A 23,373-nucleotide genomic window follows, 5' to 3' on the forward strand; every position below is an offset into this window, starting at 1 on the left:
ACAACTGCGCTCTACATCCAAATTCAGGGAATCCGCTGAGTCCTTACTTTCCCACCATTGTTCTGTTATCTGATTATAAAAATAATGTGTCACCATTGTGAAATTTCATTTTCCAGAATATACCAGTCAAAATTAAAATCACCTAAAATCTTATAAACCAGGGAGAACTAGTGCTGATGTTCTGGTATATAGATATTCAGATTTTCCTTTAAGCATGTATATAAATATTCATCTCATTTTTTTAAGCAAACTGGTTTCTGTTACTCAAAAATGAATCATGGGAATATCTTCACATCATTATATAGAGACTAATTCAAGCCATTATATGGCTACCTAGTATGAATACACTATAATTTAAGCAATCTACTCCTGATAGACATTTAGATGAATCCTTTGTGTGTGTGTAGTTATAAACAATGCAGCCATGGACTCCATTGCTTCAATATTACTTTGGACTGAATTTCTGGAAATGAGATTGCTGGTTAAAGGGTATGCACAGTTTTGAGGCTCTCGGTTCTTGGTGCCAGACTGTCCTCCAAAGAGGCTACACCAAATGCTTTTCCCAACTATGACAGTGATAGACCAAACTCCTAAGGATGGGAATGCAAGTGCCAGGATTCTCCACACAGCTTCTCCCAGACTGGGGACATTATCTGGAAATCCCCAAAAGCATTAGCACAGGGAACAAACTAGTTGCTGGCAGTGAGGAAAGGACAGATGGGAGGGCTCCAGCTTCTCTCAGAGTAATCAGAAGTAGGCAGCATGGGGCAGTGAGTGCCAGGGGCCTCATGAAGGTCCCTTTGTCTTTCCAAAGTGTCCCTCTGCTGAGTGGGGTGTAGGGTGACAAGAGGGTCTACTCAAGACAGTGATAAATTCCTGGCCTTGAAATCCAGTCACTGGAAGCTGCCTCATTTTCTCCCCAACTAGCTTTTTGACCCTGGAAAAGGTCATCACCTCTTTGTTCCTCTGTTTTTCCATCTGATCTTACTTTCTTTGTTCTTTAATCCCAGAACCAGCCTAGGACCAGAGCAGACAGATCTCCACCCATCCTCCCTCCATTCACAAAGTCATTTACCTTTCCTTGGTCTCTCCAATATATCCATTTTTATAAACTCTACCTCTGTGAAGAGCCACACCAACCTTTTCTTGGCTTCTGTTTTTATTAGTATAGCACTGCTGACCTCTTAGTGGTTAGCAGGAGAGAGAGGGAGCAGATCTTTTGCAGAAAGTAAAAGACATGATTTTCAATCCAACTTCAGTTCAACATTTGCTGAGAGCCCCTAGCATTGCTGACATATCTCACCCATCTTCACATCAGCCCTGCATTATAAATGGGATCTTTCCCATCTGCATTTGGGAAACTGAGGCTCAGAATTTATAACATTTTCATCAGGCTTACCTCATGAGTAAAAGACACAGCTGAGATTCAACCTCAAGTCTATTTGACTCTAAGCTTCATATCTTTCTAACACCCTCCACTGTCTCACCAATCAGCCCTACCAGAAGGATTCTTCATGCACAGAACTATTCTCTGGTACGGGGCTGAGAGTTGGAAAAACATGTGGTCATCTGGATTTCTCAGATTGGTCATGTTTGGCAAAGAGACCCTGAAGCCAATTAATATGTCTCTCCCTAACTTTTATCATCTATAAAATAAGCAGTGAGAGAATTAATTAACAATGCGTGGCAAAACCTGCTTGGCTTCTTTATCACTCACGTTGTACTTCTTGTACAGTAAGTAAGCAGTAAGTCTCCTTTTCTCCTTCTAAGAACGAACATCTATTGGATGTTGGATTAGAAATAGGTATGAGTGAGATTCTGGGATCCTCTACCCCGGAATGTATCCCAACCCTCCTACCCCTAACTCTCACCCCCTGCCCCTCCCACAGGTGTCTCCTGGCACCTGGAAATAACAAGGTCCTGGTGATGCCAGGACTTGAATTCTCCGGGGCCTGTGCCCATCCCTGCAAGCATGTTGCAGAGTCAAGATGGTCCAATGAAACACGAGCCAAGAAAAATCTCAGGCTGACTCTGAAGACTGCCCCTCATCCTAAAATTAAATGGGATTAAAAAAAAAAGCCAATGAGCTGGGTGGCTATTGGGTTCATGATTCCAGGCCTTGTTCCCAGGCTTAGCTTTTCCAGGTCCACAAGTGGTGCCAAGAGCTGCAGTAGAATGGCAGAGCAGGGATCACACACACACACACACACACACACACACACACACACACAGAGAAAAAGAAGGGAGTTCTGGGAAGTGACCCATGGGCATGTCCAGAGGGAATGAGGATGGCCTTGGGTATAAAGGCAGACTCAGAAAGGGCCTGGCCAGGCAAGAAGTCTAACTCATTGCTCTTGCGGAGCCCGGAGCAATACCTACACTGTATCTTTGAATGAATCAAACAAAGATACCCTCTCTAGGTGTTGGCAGCCTATACCACACACCATACGGGAAAAGGTCCCAAAGCTTTTGGGCTCCAGAAAAAAAATTAGCTAATGGGCTTCCAAATAAGCTATGTGGTAGGTTGGGAAAGCCATCACATCTTAACCTTTGAAAACAAAAGGTGAGGTGGGAAAGGGGGCCCTTGAGTATGCTTTCTGTAGGTCTTCACCTGTCTAAGCTGGAATTGTGGAGGAAGGAGGCCACAGCCAAGAGGGGAACAGGCTGAGCCATGGCCATTTCCTCTCTGTGGCCTCAGCACCTGGTCCAATGCCTGGAACATAGTAGATGCTCAATAAATCTTTATTCAAGGAATGAATGTGTCCATAGGGAATGTAGTTGTTTGACCTTTACACAGTCATGGAAACCATGCAGCCAGCTGGGTGAGAGGCAGCAAACTGGGAGAATACGGTACTTGAGGCCTGTGCCTGGTGTTCTCAATGAACGACATGGCTGGTGGCTGAGGAGGAAGGTAGAAATTGAGACACAGCCTTCTGTGTGATTAGCCTCCCATATGGAACCAGCCGGGGCTTGGGAAGAAGGCCACAGGTCCTGCCGACTTGTCGCCCGGCCCTCTGTGTATCCTGAGATGCCTTCTCTCTAAGCCTCTCAGCTCGTGGCCCTGGGATCTGTAGCCAGCAGAGCAGCAGCTCCTTGCAGGCGTAACCCAGCACCAGCCCAAGGGAGGCCAAGTGTCCTCAAGCCAACACAGATTATTTCCTCTTTCACTACCTCACTCCCTAGTGGAAAAAACAAGAAAACAAAATTCCCCTGAGCAACCTGAAACCCTATGCCCCCTGGCCAAGTGCAGGATAAAGCTCCATCTTCGTCCCCTCTGCTTTCCTCTGGCTCACCTAGGCTTAAGCCCAGAGGCCAACCTTGGAGGTTATTTATAACCGTGTCAGAGGAGAAGGAGGCAGGAAATAGGAAATTATGAAGGAGGGGGCAAGGAGGAGTGGCAGGGGCCAAGTGACGCCACTGGCTGGGAATCCACTGCCTGCCTGGCCCATGGTGTCAGAGCCTCAGGGCAGGGAATTCCTCCCCAGCCCACATTCTTCCCGGCTCAGAGTCCTACCTGCTGCTCTTGCACCAGCCCTGTTCCCTTTCCCAGGCCCAGGTAGATGCCATGTCATCCTGAGGCTTTTCCTCAATCTGGCCAGTCATGTGGGCTTTCTGACTGGAGTTAATAGTCTAGGAGCTGGGGGCCCAGTCCTGGGGATGGGGCTAGCAAATGCCCAGCCTTTCACCTCGGTCAGTCCCACCCTGCTCTTTCCTTCCTTCTTGAAAGCTGGGGTTGGAATGGTCAATGCTTAGGATCCAAGACTTCTTCACATTCACTGCATCAAGGACCCTCAAAGGGGAGGTGACTCAGAATCACACAGCAAGTGGGAGCAGAGCCAAGCCTGGGGCCCTATCTCTTGAGGATACTGGCCCCTTTATCTACATCCCATGCTGCTCCCCCCGCTCCCAGGACCTTAGCTAGCCAAGGCTCTTTTGGTACCAGTGTAAATATACTGGATCCACTGCATAGGCTGGGAGTGTCCGTCTTTGCTTTGCCCAGAGCCACGAACTAGAAGATGGAATCCCAGGTGATCACCTCAAATCCTGTGTGGACTGAGGCAAAACATCCAATCCGTTCATTTACCAAAACATTCCAAGTAACCACTGAATTTGCAGAGCCACTAAATTTTAGACAATTTCACTTTAAGTTAGGTTATCCCCTTTTTGTTGTTTTGTTTTAACATACCATCACCAACTCGATGATTCCCTAGACAAGTGCTCTGAATTGGGTGGAAGGAGGGAAGATTATAGATGACCTTCAGGAAGGTCTCTGAACCTCTAGAAAATTGTGTGTGTATCTTTAATCAGAATCTCAAAGAGGCTTCTGTTGGTAAAATGGTTAGGACACCATCTAAGAGAAGTATAGATCAGAGAGGTGAGAGCTCAGGCTAAGACCACTTTGGGGAGCAGAGGTGGGAGCACATAGGTACGTCCCCCTTACTGCTTATTACCTTCTCTCCAGAGTACTTGTGCCACGGACCTTCAGGTCGTAAATACCTCACACTGCCATATTTTCCTTCCATCAAGCCCTTAATGGTATAAGCAAGATACAAGGGTTTACAGATCTGATGTGTGCCTAGAACTGGGCCAAGTAAGATTATAGAACAAGTCAGGGACAGAGGATGGAACCTTAAATCTGGTCAACATTTGGCCTTGAGTGTCACTCCTCCCTTCCTCCTTTCTCTTCCAGCCCTTATAAGATGTCCACTCACACGGATGCAGCCGTCTCTATTTGGCAGCCCCAGACAAGCAACTTCCTATGCCATGCAGATATTTCTTAGTATCTCCTTCCCTGCTCAGCAATCACAGGGTAGGCAAGCAGGCAAAAGTAGTTTTCAGAATCCTCACCTGGGCAGTTTCTCGCCAATGAGGTTTATAGGTGCTTCTTGGGGAAAAATCAGTTCCTGCATCAGATATGTTTAGGAAACACTGGGTTAAACAGACCTAAACAAGTTACCGTGCAGCAGGACTTCTCAGAGACTTTCCTATGCTGATGGTCATTGCGTGTATCTTCAAGAGAGGGTTCAGTAAACAGCTTTCCTAAGTGTGTTGGCTGAAAGAACATTTTTTGCAACTGGTGTTGGGAGGATCACTGCTTCAGGCTTCCCCACAGTACAAGGAAATCTTCCCTGTCCTTATCCTTACAGCTCACCTGATAAGTTACAAGAGGCGGCGGTTCTGAATTTCTGCTAGGAAGGCAACCTCAATTATTTTGAGCCAGACAATGAGGTAGCCTTCAGTAAGGACCCTGTAGCTCTATGTTAGAGGATGGATCAGGGTCTGATGGTAAATTTGGAGGTTCCCATCTTAATTCTCTGAAGAACTGGAATCTACAAAGCGCTCTAGGCAGCAGCAAAATTTTCATAATAGCACAAAAGGAAGTAATGTCTATCTTTCCAGCCTGGTGGTATAGCAGGCAACAAGACATAAGGGGATAGCAAATTGAACTTGTCTTTCCTTGGCATTCTAACTGCCTGCTGTTCTCTTGGCCACAAATAAAGACATTGGCCTCAAGACTACAAAAGTAGACAAGTAAAGGTAACAGAGGTCTCCAGCCTGCAGGAAGACTCAAATAACCTCAGTCTAAAGTTCTTTTTACACAGAGCACAGAGGCTTACTGGTTAAGAGCTCTCCCAATGACCCATTTACAGTATTTGTTTATTCCTGTAGTTCACTGCATTTATTGAGCACCTACTAAGTGGGATGGCCTGTGGTCAGGAATACCCAACAATTTCCAGGCAGCAAGGCTATTCTTAGTTTCCTGGTGTCTATTTAAAGAGTGTTAATCCTCTCAGTCTACTCCCCCTGCAATTAGGAGCATACCACTTTCCAACCTGGTACACTGACCTCGCCCAACTAGGGAGGCAGAGAGGACAAATGTTCTTCCCACCCATCGCCACTGAGCCAGGAATTTGGCCTTCATGGGCTAGAGCAGCCTTGGAATCAGCCAAGCCAGAGGAGAGGTGCCTGTTTTGCCTGGACCCTTCAATCAGTGCTGCAGTCCATAGCTTCCCTGTTCTGGTCCTTACTGGCAGCAAAGTGAGACAGAAAGTGCTAGGAATCAAGAGGCTTATGATCCAGGCAGTAGAGTGGAACAGTAAAAAAAAACCATGGACCGGGGAACAGACATACCAGCTCACATACCAGATGTGCCATTGTCTGGCTGGGTGATGTTGGACAAAAGTTGTGATTAGGAGCTCAGATTCTGGAGTCAGGCAGCCTGGGCTCAAACCCTGCCTGACTCCACCACATATTAGCTGCATTTTAGGCAAGTTACTTAGCCTCTGTCAGCCTCAGTTTTCCCATCTGTAAAGTGGAATGATGGTGATGACAATAGTAATAACTCCTAATATGAAACTTTATGGTAAATAGTATAATTAAGATAATATGTATATAAAGTTCCTAGAATAGCTGTCAATAAATATTGGCTACTTTAATATTTAATTCCTCTAAGCCCAGATTTCTTCATCTGCAAAATATTACAGTTGAGAGTTTTGGGAGATAATACATGAAAAGATCTTGGAATAAAATAATAATTCAATAAATGTTAGATTTTACCAAATGCCACTATTATTATTCCATTTCCAGATCTATTTCTTAAGCTAAACTACTCCACCTTTCTGGATCTCAGGTTCCCCATTTGTCAAGTGAGAGCATGAGTCAGATGACTTCTACAGTATCACAACACAGGGACCCATGTGGCCTGAAAGTTACTTGTAGCAAAGCTGAGTCAGTAGCCTCAGAGCCTTGATCAGCCCAGACACACCCCCAGTTTCCCCACTTCTCTGTACACATCTCATAAAACAACTAGAAGGAGAAAAAAAGATGGCTTGCATTCACAAATACTCTTTTGACTAGTACTGTCCTATTATTGTGGTGGCCATTAACCACAGGTGGCTATTAGGCACTTGAAATTGTGACTCATCCAAACTGAAATGTGCTGAGTATAAGATACATACTGGATTTCAAAACTTAATTAAAAAATTTACACCTCACTAATAATTTTTTAAACTGATGACATGTTGAAACGATAATATTTTGGAATATCGGATTAGGAATAGTACTAAAATTAATTTCATGGTTTTTCCCCCTTTTAAAAAAATGCGGCTACAAGCAAATTTAAAATTACATACATGGCCCGTGTTTGTGGCTGGCAGTATTATTTCTCCCAGAAAGTGCTGGTCTAGCTTTACCCTTTAGGCCTCCTTGCTTGTGGGTCGCCCAGTAAGAAACTCTTCTCCAAGGGATACCGAAGGAATTTGAACTATTTGGGATTAACTTTTTTAAACAAAATAAAACACAGATGTTAACTATCCAGGTGGGGCATTAAATTTTAAGAGCCTCCAGGAATCTCCTCTGGCTTAAAGGGGCCCTGAGTAAATAAAATCCGTCAAGCTGCCAAAGCACCCATGATGTAAGCACCCAAGGTTGGATGTCTGCGCTCTGGTTTCCACACTGTTTCTTGTCTTCTCTATTTGGAAGAAGATGGGCAATGGCTTTGGTTGTATTTTCTGAGACAATCACCACTATTTAGCGTGCTATATGCTATCTTAGCAGCTGAAAACAGCTTTTTCTCATTGCACTGGTCAGTGCCCAACATGTCAAAACTGGCTTTCCTTTTCTGTCCCTCTCAGACACACACACAAGCTCAGTGCACTATTGCCTGAAAGACTGGAAGGCTGTCTTCCCTGAATGTCCTCATTCATTCAAGATACTTCTATTGCATGCCTACTATGCATCAGGCAATGAGCTGGAGAGTAAGATGTGACTTCTGTACTCCAGCTGGCTCACCCTCTAGGGGGTAATTACCATCCAAGTGATAATAATACAGTGGCTGACATTTATCCAGCCCTCATTACATGCCAGGCCAAGCTGAGGACTCCCATCATCTCGATGATTTCTCCCACAACCCTATGAGGTTGAGTACTGTTACGGCATCTTCCACTTTGCAGATAAGAAAAAGGAGAGGGATTGCCTTGCTCAGGATTATAGAGCTAGCAACAAATGGAGCCAGGGTTTGGACTAAGCAGTCTTAACTCCAAGACCTGTGGTCTTAACCACCTCAAAAAGTGTAGAAAGTGTGATAACAAGCACACAAGCAGTGTTCTCTGGGGACACAGAGGATACATATATCATTTTGCCTGAAAAAGCAATTGGCCTTATTCACTCAGAGATCCTACAACCCAAAGGAAATTCAGGAGATCATCTGGACTCAGGGTCACAAGGCTGGTGACCCACAGGGCTGAAGCTGGCCCAGGGACATGTTTTGTTTGGCCCATGCATGTGCACGTGTGTGTGTTTCTTTTTAATTGTGCCAGTATTTTAAAATTAGATTTCTAGTTAATCCTAAGAGACTGGAAATATGACAGCACTGGACTCACATTCTGATAGATTGGAGCTGGACAGCAGCTGTTCCCTTCGGGAGGGACATGAGCTATTCAGTTCTCCACCATTCTCTATTGCTCCCCAACTCCAAAGCCAAAAGATTTGTTGCTAGTTATCATCATATTTGCCCACTGTTTTGTTTTTGTCTTATAACAGAGAAATAATTTTTAGTACTCATTCATTCCACCAAAGTTGGAAAACAAGAGACTGAGGAAACATATGTATTTTTTGGTAGGCATGAATAATAATTCAGTAATATTTAATATGCAGACATCAGCTTCTGTGACTTGCCTCTGTAGGCATTTGAGTTTGTGATCTGACCTAGAATGAGAGGTGAGGAAACCCAGGCCAAGAGAGAATCAGTCAAAGAAAGAACTGGAACCCATGCCTGCACCTGCCTGCCTCAGGTGCAGCCGTTTCCCACTGCACCCATTTGCTTAGAACTGCATCCCAGAGAATAATCTGGATGTTGGGTTCTCTCACATCCTTCTGCCTTCTGGTGGGCATTTGTATTAATAAGCCGTAGTTGCAGGATCTCTGAGGGTCTCTGCCTATTGTTGGAGAGGGGAGTGGACTGTGATTATGCAATAGGGCACATGTTTGAGCTGGATCTTCCAACCCCCACCTCATCCATTTAAACAAAGGTTCCATCAGATGACACACATCTTAATCACAGGTCTTCATCCAAACTAGTTTTCCATGAGGGGAGTTTTCTCAGATACAGATGTTTGAGCCAAGCCATTAACCACATTTTCTGGAGTAAGGGGCTGCTCAGGTAGACTGTAGATCATGAAGGCCTTGTTCTGATGAGCATTGAGTCTCAGTTCCAACTCGTCTCTGTCAGCTTCAGTAGTGGTGTTAATGGGGTTCAAAAGAATTTTTACCAAGTCTTCCAGCAATCAGTGATAGACACTGAAGTGACCTTGATTTTTAATTCCAGCCATCAACTGGGTCTGCAAGTTTGGTATCTGTTTGGCACACCAGCTTTCCTCCAACAGGAAGTCTGGTGGTCAAATATGTCATCTGATAAAGTATGTCAGCTCACTAGTGGTTTTGTTCAGTTGAAGCCCTCATCCGCTTTTACAGTCACAGGGATCCTGGCTCTTACCTTAATAGACCATATTTCTACCTCCTAAAAAGTGTTGTTGACGGATTTAGGTGCTCAATTATTCAGCTAGATTAGAGAACCCCTTCCAAGGAAACTTGAGCCAGAAGTAATTTGACACATAGTAGGCATCCAGGAAAATATCAGTTACCATAAATATATGTGGAGAAAAGTGCATACCTGCTACAAAGAACCAATCCTGCTATTTCATAAATAAGAGCTTCAAATCCATCCAGGGAAGTTAACATCACCAAGGTGATTCTAGAATCAGGAGGTAACCTAGAACTAGACCCCAAGTGTCCTGACTCTGAGCCAATGCTTATTCCTGGACACTGACATCTCCCAGCCTTGGGGTAGGTGGCATAGATGGGGTAGATGGGCACAGGGGCCGCAGACTTAACATCCAAGTTCAGTATCACTGATCCATTTCCCACACCCTCCCATTGGCTATCCCAGCATCCACCACTTGTGACTACCAGAGGCAAATGTTCTGGAGCCGTCTGAAGAGGGAAGGGAGGCACCTGACCTTTGACAAGAATGTAGGACTCGGCCTTGAAAGACATGGGTTCCAATCCCAATTCTGTGTATCAATTGTGTGGCTGAGTTCCTGAACCACACCAGTTCTCACTGTCCACATCTGTTCAGTGGGAATGTTGACCACCCCCACCCCCACTGTCCTGCTTTCCTCAGTGGAATGTTGTGATCATCAAATAAGATCAAGTGAACTTAAGGCTCTAAAATGTAGAGAATCATGAAAATATAGGGTGGGAACTTGTTTGTTTTTCTGTCTTGTGAGAGGCGGTGTGATAAAGTGGAAAAGTGTTAGACTTGGTCAAAAGAGGGTGTCAAACAGTTGAGATTTTGAAACTCAGTTCTCTGTGGGTGACCCTGGAAAACATCCCATCTCCTCTTAGAGCTCCAATTTCCTCACCAAAAACAAAGTGACAATACCCACTCTGTCATATAACAACACTACTGCTAAAAGCTGATATCTATTGAGCTTTGTGGCAGATTCTGTACTAAACATTTTCCCTGAATTTTTTTACTTAATCACCAACCCAAGGTGGTGCATACTATTATTCCCCCTATTTTGCAGATGAGGAAACTGAAGTCGGAGAACGTACTCACACTTGGTGAGCAGCAGAGCTCATAAGAACTACTATGTTTCCAAAATTCAAAGACTATGGGTCTGTTCATGAGGGTCAAGTCTAGGTCCAAAGGAGATCCATCCTAATTCATGAACCACAATCACTTTAGCCAAACACCGTTGAGCCCTCACGTCACGAAACCTGTCCTCATGAACCCAGGTAGCAATGCTTGCCTTCCCCATGCCCTAACCTGGAGGATGCAGAAGCCCTAAGATTTCTGAATGGAACAGTCCTTCTCTGTAGGCAACTGGGCTATCTGATGCCAGGAGCCCTCATTCTGATAGGGATCAAAGATATACAGAACGGGAGGGGATAAGTTCCTGCCAGTATTTAAGGTCTTTGCTTCCAGAATAGCTCTGGTCTGCTCAGAATTTCCCCCCTCTCTGCCCTCCCCACCTCCTGTCATCCAAGGACTCTATTTTTCTACCTGCTGAACTTTTACCTTGGGCTCTCTGAGGCCAAATCTTTCAGCTTTCCTTCCCTTCCCCACCCCTACAAAAAGCAGGTGGCCACAGCCAGGGAATACTTAAGGTCTCTACTCTCTGCGCCATGCATGCCACCATTAGGTGATAGGCTTTACGTGAACATAAATCAGAACTGAGTGTTGGGCAGCATGGACTGTCACTTCTGTGGCAGCCAGACCATGCCAGCCTTGCGGATGGCTTCTAAATGCATCAGGAAAGGTTCTCCTGGCTCCCTCCCCTCCTCTAGATACTAATTTTTTAGCAACCAAGCAAAAAGTCCTCTTAGTTCCACTATGGCTGGGATGGACACCCAGTGATCTCCTGTCAAACGCTATTTAATAAGTCCCTTTAGCTAGAGTCAATACTCATCTGCTCCATCCTGTTAGAGATTAATATAGGAAAACAAATACCTGAGCCCCTGTCTCCTCCTCTGAAAAGGTTGGCAACTCAACGAGGACAGATCGGTGGTTACCTGCTGCCCCCGCCAGCCCTTTTCCCAGCACTGGGGACAACCTAGAAAATGGCAAGGGTGGTAGATGTGCGGCTCTTCCCACAGGAGGGGAGATAGTAAAGTGGGGTGAAGGTATAAAGGAACCATTCTCAGACGGTGAAGAGCAGTGATCTATAAGGGGTCCGTGAGCTCTTTTCAGCACTTCAGTAAGCCAGCCCAGATCATACACTGCCATCATCCAATAACCCATGAGCCTGCTTCTTGGGTATAAGAAAACACCAAGTTCCTTTGCTTTGGACTGCAATTAATTATATTAGCTGATTAAATCAGAATAATGACTGACTAGTATCAGCAGTGATAGATATATAGTTTAACTCTTTTTGTTTAATGGAAAAATAATCAACACCCAAGACATAAAGTTGTAATGGATAATTTTTCTCAACATGAAGTCCATTGAGGGAAAATTAATAAAATATAGTCTATGGTGTTGAAAAGGCTGGGAACCACTGATTGAGTGGAAAGAGCACTGGGTCAGGAGTTAGAAATAGTGTGCAAAGCTTGGTTTTGTTGGGACTATACTGTAATAAAACTAGGGACAGCAGGGGAGGCAGGAGCTGGAGAGGCTGGGTCTGGAAGAAAATCAGAGAGAAGCATACGAAGGAGAACCCTCAACAGCAGGGAGTCAAAAAACCAACGTGGGGAATTTGCAAAAGGGGTGGCATCTTCTCAAATCCAGAGTCCTAGCCCTTGGTCTATACTGATTTGGAACACAGGTTTTGGAGATAGACTAAGCAAGTGTAGGTTTCAGCTCATCTGTTTCTTAGTGGTGTGATCTTGGGCAAATGATTTCACCTCTCTGACCTCAGATCACTCATCAGGCAGCTAGAATGGGCAGTCTCCACCTGGCAGGGTGATTGATACGCAAAAAGGAGTTTGGTATAGTGCCTGGTGCATGGTAAGTGCACTTCAGCGAAAGGCTGTTATCATTTTTGTGATGATCCTTTCCTGGGGTGCATTTAGAAATTGCCAGATTTTTTCCTCTGGGAGGGTGATAGAGTGTTATGTCCAGAAAGTGGAACTGGGCTTATCAAGTAATGCAGAGAGTATAACAAGTGCCTCCCCTCTTAAAGGGGTTAGATGTGTCCTCTGGGTGGTATAGCCTTTAGGTCAGCCCGAAAATGACCTCCTCTGGAAATTTCTCATGCATCTTCAGAGAATTGTTTTTTCTCTACAGGTGGTGTTTTTCAACATGTTTAAAATTTGAGCAAGGTGTGACTATTTTGCAACAATGCCAGAGAGTGGGCGGGGAAATGGAACCAAGTGAAACCCAGAGAATGAAAAGTTAATGTGGGGCATTCAAAACAGAGGAGACAGCATGGGCCAAGACCCAGAGAAAGAATAGGAACAGCTGGAGCTGGAAGGGCCAGCGATGAGAGGATGAGGAGGAGGCAGGCAGGGGTCCACTGAAAGGTTTTAATCAGGACAGTGAAATTCTCTTTTAAACTAGCCCTTTTACCTCTCATCTAGATGAGATTACAGCATCTTTCTTGGCCAGGACCCATCCTGCCACCTCCATCCCACCACTGTCCATCTTGTCCATCTCCATCCCATGGCCATCCCATTACTTCCATGCAGACACCATCCAAATGCAATAACAAGGGGAGAAGCAGGACAAAGAGATGGGTCCCCTTGCTGCCACCTTGAGCCTGGCCAGGGCCAGTCAACTAGGGGACATCTTTGAATCAGCAAACAAGACCCTGTGCACAATGCACATGTCTTCAAAACATGAACCTAGGCTCATGTCAAACCCCAAAGTCAGGCAACTCAGTGTAATTAAAGACTCATTGTTTATTATTAAAGCAAAAAGATAAAACCATCTGCAACTAAGTTAATAAAAATCTGCAACAATTCAAGGACCATGGCTTTCCTGGTACATAAGCCTCATTCTCCCTACAAAAACGCTCTCATCAGCTTGATCTGAGTGGCCTTAATTTTGCTCCTTTTCAAAGGAGAAAGGGAAAATCAAAAATAAAAATATCAGAAAGTCAATAAAGATCATAAATTGTTTTCCCACTTGAGAGAAGCATGGAAGTATCTCCAGCACAGGACTGGAATAATTCCTCCATCTCTGCATGTTGCACATTCAAAAAGAACTGTGTTAACACAGCCACTCTGGAGGGCACATTGTCAGGAAATGTTAAAATGTAAAATACACATACTTTATGTCCAATAATTCCAAATTGTATGTGTGCCACAGAGAAGTATTTGTGCATGTGAACAAGAGAATTGTACAATGACTGTTTCAGTGTTCTTTGTAGGGATGAAAGGCTGTTAGGAACCTAGATATCTGTCAATAGGGGGATGGCTAAATAAATATATACCTAAACTTATAGGGCTATTATATTATTATAGTAATATAATAGTATATAGCAATATATATATTATGATACACAATATAATATGTAATATAATGTATTATAATGTAATGTATAGTATAGTAGTTGATTATATTTTAAAGCCAGGCTGCAGGGGTTTAAATACAGGCTCTGATACAACCTAGAACAAGTTAGCTAATATTTCTAAGCCTCTGCTTCATCATCTGGAAAATGGAGACAACAGTAGCACACCTGCCTCATAGGACTTTTGAGAGAATTAAATGAGTTAATGCTTGTTAATTATTTAGAATGGTGCCTGGCACATAGTAATCACTCCATAATTAGTTTTTAAAATTACAATCTGATGGAATTCTATGCAGTAAAAAAGATGAAGTAGATCTGTATGTATATTAACTGAGAATAATCTCTAATACACGTAGTTCACTGAAAAAAAATAGACTGTTGTATGTGGTATTCCAATATTTATAGTGTTCTACTATTCGTGTTGCCAAGGGGAAAAAGCTACTATAAACTTCTGTGGGTACCTATGTATGTAAATTCATAGGGAAGAAAGGATCTGGGGAAGGGACTAGAATTAGAGGAAGTGATCAAAACCCTTACCCTTATCTGATTTTAGATAGACAAATAGACAGACAGACAGACAGATCGATCTGGATGGATGGATGGATGAATGGATACAGATGTGTACACAAATACATGCATACATGGACATAGAATGTATCCATATAATCCTTATAATTTTTAAAATGTAGATAAAAATTAAAGGGCCAGGGAGGTGCAGATTATTATTCCCCTTTTATAAATGAGGAAACTAAAACTTAAAGATAGCTAATAACATGCTTAAGTGCACACAGCCAACAAGCCTCAGAGGAAGGATTTAAGGCGAGCTCTGCTTGCCCCACGGCCTTTCCGCCACCCCACACTGCCTCACCAGGCCACCCAGGAGTTGACTATGACAAAGGCTAGAAGAAGGGGCCTCCTTGTCCATACTGGCTGGAATGGTAAAAGCCAAATGCAATGGAGAATTGTGTTGTTGTTTTTGTTTTTAATTAATGAACCTGTTGGAATGTGCCATTCAGCAGTGGAGCTGAATGGTTCCTGCTGTTCCTGCAAAACAAACAAAAGTCCCTCCACCCAAGCTACTTCTGTGGCCACTTTTCTAGCCTTATCCATCCAGGGATTGTGAAAGGGACACAGAATTGTAGGAGGGGCGCCTTCTCCAGCCAGCCCAGGACCCAGTCTCCTGACTCTGTTTTGCCTCCCACCACACTGGCCATCTGCATAGAAAGGGCACCTCACTCTAGAAGGCCTCCACTCGTCCTCACCCAGAAGGGGAAGAGTATTGCCCAAGATCTCTTGTCCCCATTAGCTTGACTTTTCCCTGCACCCCAGTGAGATAAACCAAGTCTTTTTTTTTTTTTTTTTTTTTACTTTGAGAGTCTCTTCCAGTTCTAATAGCCAAAGAACATTAGAAATTTTTCTCTATTTATACCCTCATGTGATAATGATGATGATGGTGGTAGTAATAGTAATTAGTTCTCACTGCCATAAAATAATGTTAAAACCTCTGGCCATTTTGGCTGTCTTCATATTTTTAAGGAAAACTCCCAAAATCCATAAGTAAAGCATTCTTCAAATGTTAACTGTCTGTTCCATCCTAGTTCTAAGAGGGGTCGTCTGCCTTAGAATATCAAGGGTAAATGAAAGTTGAAAAGTTTTGGAAGAATGGCATAACTAAGGAATGGAGTTGGCCTTACCATGCAGCAGCCAGGTGACCTTGAGCAGGCACAATCGCTTTCAGACTCTGTGTTTTCCAAGTGAAAAAAAATAGGTGTAATATCTACTCTTAAGGGTCTGTGAAGTGCCTGCACCCAGTAGGATCTGAGAGATGTCCCTTCCCTCCTACAAAGAGCAGCTCTCCTCTTTCCAAAGTTACTAAGATGTCTACAGCTCAGGTCTGCTCCCCAAGTGACTGGCTCCTCTCTGAAGTCTGATCCTTTTTATTTTCCTTAAGTCACAAAGCCCAGTGTGGAGTGTAATTGTGTGTCTATGAGTGAGAGGGGATATATCGGGCCTCTTTGAAAATGGCTTCTTTGCTAATACCACAACCTCAGATCTGATACTGAAGGAATCCGCTGGCACTGGTCCCTGTCAAAACAACTCAGAGATATCCAGGGACCATCCTCCAAGGCTGGCAGCGGGCCTTCAAGCCGAGCCTCACTCTCGAATTCCCAACAGGCTCGGGGAGCAGGCTCTTAGCACTCCATTGCACAGCCCCATTCTTCTGTGCAAAAGAGGCCGAGAGGAGGGCTTGGCATTCTGAAGCAAAATCCTCTTTTCTGCCCCCGCCTCTGCAGAAACCACACACACAAACACACACACACACACACACACCCCTCTGTGTGTGCATGCACACACACGTGCACTCATGTACACTCACATACCCCAATTTCCAGAAGGCTCTTGGCACTGCCCACCCCTTCCTGAGCTGGACAGAGTTGTGGAGCAGAAAGCAGGCCAAGGTTGCCTTCTTCATTCCTAGTCTTCTCGCTTCCCTCCTCCAGAGTCAAGGTTTGTCAGGAGTTTGGGGGGCAATGATTGGTGAGGAGGGGGCCACAGACATTGTGGCTGCTTCCAGGTCCTTTCCTTTCCCCCTCAGTATGTTTTATAAGCCAGCATGTAGTTAATTCTTCTCCTAAACACTTCACTAGGGTGCAGAGCCTGGAGTTGCCATAGAAACACCTTTTAACTCCTCCTCACCCAGAAGGCAGTGCCAATCCCCAGGGCTTTGGGGGAGAAAAGGCAAAAAGAGACACCTGTGGATGAGGAGAAAGGAGAGGGAAGGCCATGGAGGGTTCCTTAGAGAGGGCAACATGGTACCCGGCCATGAAGAGAAAACAGCCAGGAAGGTAATGGAAGAGGAAGCTGATGGGCTGGTGTGAGCATCATTCATGGGCTTCAGCATTGATTGGTGGAGTCGTAGGGGTCAAGGGGAATGGAATTGTCTACACATTTCCTTCAGGGAGAGAACAGGCAGCGTTTCAACCCAGATTGGAAACCAGAACGGCTGTAAGCTAGGAAAACTGGGAGCCACCTACTGGACACCAGCAGGGTACTGTAAGGCAGTGGAGGTCAATAAGCAGGCAGCCGACATCCACACCTCCCATTTTTAAAAGCATTATCTCATCCCTGCCGCTAGTGCAGTGCACCAAACCGAGACAGAACAGTTTGGAATCGGTGCCAGCAATATTGAAGATTTCTTTGTATCTTTTTTATTTTTGCTACCATGATGTTCTGGTCTTTGGGTACTTCCTGGTAACTCTGCTTTTCTCTGGGCAGTCTATTGAGGAGGGGGATATGGAAGGATTTCTTGAAAAAATTTGGAGAAATTACAAGAAAGTTTCTGCATCAGTCCAGACACACTGCAGGAAACCTAAGCAGTGAGCATAGTTAAGCAATGCCCCCACTGGAAGTGGTCTCCTTGCTCTTGTTTCTACTATTCCCTGGTGAACTTCCAGGATAGAAACCCAAAAAGCCAAGGGCCAGGGGAAGGCATGAGGTCTCCCTCTCACCACACACCAAAAGATCCAAGTGAACACACTCGAGCCATTGTCAAGCAAAGGAGGATACCCTGACTCTTGACGCCAAGTGTGTGCTCTTTACTGAGCAGGACCAGAACCTTACTGCTACACCAACAGCAGCTCGTTAGCACTACTCACGTGGGAATGACACCCACGAGGTAATCATAGACAGGTCAAGTGGGATTTGGGTGGGGACAGTCAGAGGAGGAGAAAGAAAGGCTTCTAGGCCTTGGGCAGCCCAAAAGAATCCTTCCAGGCAGTCCACAAACCCAGGGGCCAGTCAGGTTCCTCAAGGAGAGGGAAGGGTGCACAACAAAGGCCCCGGGAAACCACTAACATGGGTGACCCCAGGTCACACAAACATCCATGCCGGCCAACTGGACTGACCTTCTGGTCACCACGGCCACCTCCCTGACTTCTCCTAGGCTCGCCAGGCCCACCAGCAGAGCCCCTCCCAACCTCAGCTGCCTCCCCTGCCAGGTTCCTGCCTCCTCCCCCTCCTCCCTTGCAGCACACTTGTGGAGGCCCTCACCCAGGACCCAGTGGAAAATTTCCTTCCCCTTTATGACTGTACTTAAAACACACACGCTTCATTCTTCACTTCTGAATTGACACAGGCAGAAGGTGGCTAGCTGTGTCCCACCCCACCCCCAGCCCACATATACCCTTCCCCCCAACACACACACAGCAGGGGCCACTGGACTTGCATGCTTTATGAGCTGTAAAGGAGAGGAGAGATGTTTCCCAGCTGCTACTCCACCTCTGGCCATCCAAGCACAAGAAGTGTCCTGAACACTCCCAAACAAGTTCTCCCAGGACATTCTCAAGGCCCTTGATAAAAACTGGTTCTACTTCTTACTGAGTCTCTCTAATCAAGATACTAAGTCCAGTTTGGAATAGTCACCATGATGTGACTCCTGGCATCTTTGTTCTTTTGGTGACAAATCTCTTTTCCACTTACTCAGTCTCCCCCTCCCCACACACATTCAAGGGGGGAAAAAAGCCTTCCTGTGAATTCTCACAGCTATGTGATAAGTGATCCCTCACACACGCCACCTCCTGCTTGCTATCAACACTCTCAAATACAGTTCCTCTGGGGAGGGTCAACCCCATGGCTTTCTTCTCATTTCCCCCCTTAAATCCACCCAAACTTGGCAGTCCAAGAAGCTCGGTTAGCACTTGTCTGAGGAGTGTGAGGCTGGGTTGGGTTTCAGTGAAAAGAATGAACTTCATGGGTGCAGGAGATGATGCATACTCAGAAAACTTTAAGTTTCTTCTGCAACTTTCCATGCACATGGCTGGCAACTTTTTTTTCTTAAAGAAAAAAACTATTCAACATACCAGCATTTTAGTTGGCATCCCAAGTTTTAGGAACGTTCTCCCTTTCTCCCCCAGCCCTTCCTCATGCAATAGTGCAAAGGGAAATTTTCCAGAAGTCAAAAGGACGGATAGGGACCTCACGCCCTAGAAGAGCATGGATGCAAGGGGTTCACTCAGTGTCTGTGGTTCTCTCTGGAGGGCATCTCCCCACCTCGGTCTTGCCAGAGCCCCCGCCCCAGGAATCTGAGACTCCCCACCCCGTCCCAAGCCCAGGCAGAGAAAAGGAGCGGGGCTCGCCATGCCATCCGGAGCAGCGCCCAAGTCTGGGCTGCGCGCGCGAACGGGCACCGCCGGGGCTCCAGCGGGGACATCAGGAGCGCTTACCGATGTCAGAGTTGCAGAAGGCGTCCTGGGGGTGACTGGGCGAGCATGTGCACGCCTCAGCGCCCCAGTATCCCAGGCTCCAGCTGCCCAGGAGCACGACGAGCCCAAGCCAGGGAGTCATTGCCGCTGCCGCTGCCGAGGCTGCTGCTCGCCTCCCCAAAGTTGCGGTGCGCGCCGCCGGTGGGGTCGCTGCAGCCTGAGCTCGCCCGCTCGGGCTTACGGGGCAACTTTGACTCCGGGCGCGCTGCCCTCCGAGTGCCCAGTGGAACGGGATGGGGTGCGGCGAGGCTGCCTCGGCGCTGGCGCACGACTGGGCGGGTGGGCAGTCTCTCTGGGTGAAGGAGCGGGAGCTGGAGTAGGAGCTGGAGGAGCTATTGGAGCAGGAGGAGGAGAAGCTATCTGCCCGCCCGCCTGCTGCCCGCTCTGCGCTGCAGCCAGGCGGCCGAGTGATATAGCGCGGGTCCCCAGGGCACCCCCTCTTGGGAGAGCGGGGCCCGCTCCGTCCGACCAATGGCAGAGCCGCATTACCTCATCAGCCCTCCAAAAAGGGGCGGGGCCGGGGGCGCGGGGCGATGGGGCGGGGCCGCCCGGGACTGTTCAGATCCTTATAGGGAATAATGCGGCTGTGGGCACGCGAGTGGGTGGGCTGGACGCGCCTCTGACCCGCTCTCGCCCAGGGGCCCTCGAAGCGGCGTCCTGGTGCCCGCTTTCACCTGCACCCTCGCCATACGCCCACCCCGCCTTCTGGGAGCCTCTGACCCAAACCTGAATCGACTACCACCTACTCAAGCACCAACCCCTGGGCAGGTCAGAGGCGGCCCTGGCCCTAGAGACCTTGACTGCGCCTGGTGGAAAGAATGGGAAAAGGCTAATTCTCCACCTTCTCTGGAGCGAGCAGTGTCAGAGAGGAAAGAACCAAGTAGATGACCTATACCCTACACACTCCCACCTTACCTCCCCGCCAGACTTTGAGGAAGCCATCTGCCTTTTGGAGCTAGCTGTGAAATGTTTCCTGGGCTCAACTGGAGTAAACTGTGAAAGTCATTCAACAAACACTGTTCTGGATGTTGGGATAAGCGAAACAAACTCCTTGCTCCTATGGAACGTGCAGGCAATATATCAGTAAATACATGAGTACATAGGGTGATTTTCCAAGGTGATAATACCATGAAGAAAATAAAACGGAATAATGGGTTAGAAATGACTGCGGAGGGCGCTGCTGTCTATGGGATAGTAAGAGAAGGTCTGTCTGATGAGATGACATCCTGGTTGAGATGTGAACAAGAAGGCGCAGCCATGTGTCAGCCTGGGAGAAGAGAACAGCCAAGTGCAAAGGCCCTGAGCTTATTTGAAAAACAATAGGCAGAAAGGGCAGAAGGAAACGGTAACCCCACCTAGGGCAGACAGGTCTCCATCCTTCAGCAAAGAATTTGGGAGTGAGCTGATCCAAAACTGGGGTAAAATGAAATCCTGGAAAACTATCCAGGATCTGAGACTACTAGCTGCAATGCATAACTGTTAATAACTAATAACTGTGACTATTTTTAGTATTCAGTAACATCTTGATTCTGTCTTATATTTTTCATACCTCACCTCATTACATCTTACAATAATCCTTTTAGATAGGAAAATCACAAAGTATTATTCACACTTTCCAGATAAGGAAACTGGTGCAGAAAGGTGACATGACTTGGCAACCAACCAGGAACACAATTCACTCACTCCCACCTTAAGAGTAGCATGTGTTTCCCTGGACTTTAGCAGCCAGTAGCTTTAACAAATGGTAGTGCAAATGCCCTTTTGCAGCTAGAGTCTTTTATCTTTTTACTCTTGCATCTCTCTTCCTTTCTATCCCAGCTCATCCCATTTGGAAAGAGACTTAAATGATTTGGCTATAGAAATGCTAAAAGTTTGGAACAAAGTAAGGACTGGAAATACTGCTCAGAAATGCAGTTCAGCCTATTTCTCAGAAACTCCTCTGTTTACACCTCAGAGAAGTGACATTGGGATGGCAGGAGCAGAAAACTTCATTGGATATGGTATTCCCAAAACATTTTTTAAACTCCCTTTTTTCCCTTAAAAATTTAAGCTGTAAGGAAGGGAATCTAGTTCCCACATTTCTCTATCTTGTTCCCTTCACAACTTTTAAGACCCCTCCCACTTTAACTGTAACTACAGCTGGACCCAGAGAGCTCTTTCCTTCTTTCAAATGTTTACTCCAGCACTTTGTTCCATGTTTCATGGGACATAATTGTACTATTTCCCCAACCACACAGGAAACACTTTGAGGCCTGAGATATTTGGCCACTCCTTTTTAGGCCTCAGAGCACAAAATAGGGTCCCAGGAGACATGGGTATGGGTGTGGCCAGCAGCCTATTGAGTCTTAAGCAATGGATACTCTGAAGGCCATGCCAAGGATCCAGGTTGAATGAGGGCATACTTGGTGGGATTTGAGAGTTTCATTTATCCCTGCACAGTGCCAGTCATGTGGAAGGTTTTAAAAGTCTTTCCAAACCGAATCCACTTTGGATAAGCGTCTAACGTGATAGAGGCCTTCTCTTCTCTTTTTTCTTTTCACTTTAAGGATTTTTCCAAAATGCCAGTAGCTTCTCCAAGGGAAGGCTTGCCTAGAATATTAGTATCAGAGAAATAACTTTTGATGAACTTCAAGGAGCTGATTCCTTATAGAAAGCATCTGAAGAATTTGACTATGGCAGCTACTTAATTATGTATGTGTAAGAGTAACCTGATTGGTTTTCCAGCTGAAAGGTAATGAAGTTGCCTTTTGGTTTATTTCTTCTCACTCCCTATCCTAAGCTGGGCCATCATCTTTGGAGGTCAGCTTCCCTTTCAGTTGGGAAGTTCTCCCTAATGTTTAACCCAAGGAGACTCCCCTCTGCCCATCCATGTGAGGCCAGCTCAGTCCTCAACCCTGAGGAAGAGAAAGAGCAAGCTTCATGAATCCTTGTAGAGGAGAGCCCTACTGCCAGGGTCAGCCCCTCCAGCGAGCAGACCTTACAGCCATCAATCGGATGTCCTGGTGTCCATGGACCTAATAATATGTAAGAATTGCTTTTTCAAGTCCACTTTGTAAGCTAGATGGAATGGACCTGGGGCTAATGGTATGAATGAAGATACCAGCTCCCCACTTTCTCTTGACAGCTAAGAACAATGATAGATTTATAAACCCCAGAAGAATTGAAGAAGTTTCTAAATCTGTCTGGCCTGTCCTCAAACCTACCAGGATGACCTGGTATTTCCTTTCCTCGAACTTTTCTAGGAAAGATGAGTCCATGTTCACCCCTCTGCATATCAAGTTCCAGGATGCTGGAATCTGTGGAAAGTTTCTCGTAGTTATTTAGAGGTCCTAAAAAATGACCTCAGAGACTACCCACCCTCATTTTATAGGTGGGAAAGATAAGGTACAAACAAGTGAAGGAATTTGCCCAAAGTCTCATGGTGAGCTAGTAACAGAGCCAAGATTGTGCTGCAGCTGCCTGAGTCCTTACCTGGGCTCGCTCGTACACACTCCTGGGCCTCAGTCTCCCCAGCTGCAGCGCATGACCTAATGTTTATACTCCTGCTGTGGAAACTGCAGCCACTCACAGTCCTGATTCTGCATTTCAGATCTATAGATGAGTTTGTTTCAGGGTCTCTCTGTACAGTGCTCAACAAGTAGAGAATTATGCCTGCACTGACTAAATAGTTCTCTGTTATGATAATAATCACCTCTGAGCCAATCAGAACAAATACAGCTCTGTACTCCTCAGAGGTCTATCTCTAGTGTTTATTTTCCCCTTTCCAAATTATCAAATACCTTTGAAAACATTCCAAACATATTGCTGCAAAAAGACTTATGAAAATTTTCTTTCTGGGAGACAAAAAAGAGGCTGGGGTGAAAAAAAAAAAAACACTTGAGATTTGTTCTAAAGGTTGCTGCAGAACAATTCTGTGTGTGGATAAGTCACTTGTTCAGATTCAGTTTTTGTGTTTGTTGGATGAAAGATGTAATTTAGTGATCTCCAAGATACCTCTGGCTGGAAGGTCTAAGATTCCACGGAAAATTCTCAACAGCAAGGTGAATGTTTCTGAAGAGAAGATAGATCTTGTCATTTAAATAGATTTGAGACAAATTGAA

General features: G+C 45.7%; 2 protein-coding genes across 2 annotated transcripts in view; one reads left to right on the forward strand and one right to left on the reverse strand.

Annotated features, from left to right (window-relative positions):
- TIMP3 (TIMP metallopeptidase inhibitor 3) overlaps positions 1–19,693 on the reverse strand; it is a 56,245-nt gene extending 36,552 nt beyond the window's left edge. Inside the window, exon 1 of the mRNA XM_010970481.3 lies at positions 19,235–19,693. Within this exon, the coding sequence (XP_010968783.1) occupies positions 19,235–19,355 (121 nt within the window). The 5' untranslated portion in view covers positions 19,356–19,693. The remainder of the gene's footprint in view (positions 1–19,234) is intronic.
- Positions 1–23,373, forward strand: part of SYN3 (synapsin III) — a 447,670-nt gene that overhangs the window by 186,152 nt on the left and 238,145 nt on the right. The gene's annotated exons all lie outside the window — the stretch shown is intronic.

The sequence above is a fragment of the Camelus bactrianus genome, chromosome 12 (assembly GCF_048773025.1).
Source record: "Camelus bactrianus isolate YW-2024 breed Bactrian camel chromosome 12, ASM4877302v1, whole genome shotgun sequence".
Taxonomy (NCBI): domain Eukaryota; kingdom Metazoa; phylum Chordata; class Mammalia; order Artiodactyla; family Camelidae; genus Camelus; species Camelus bactrianus.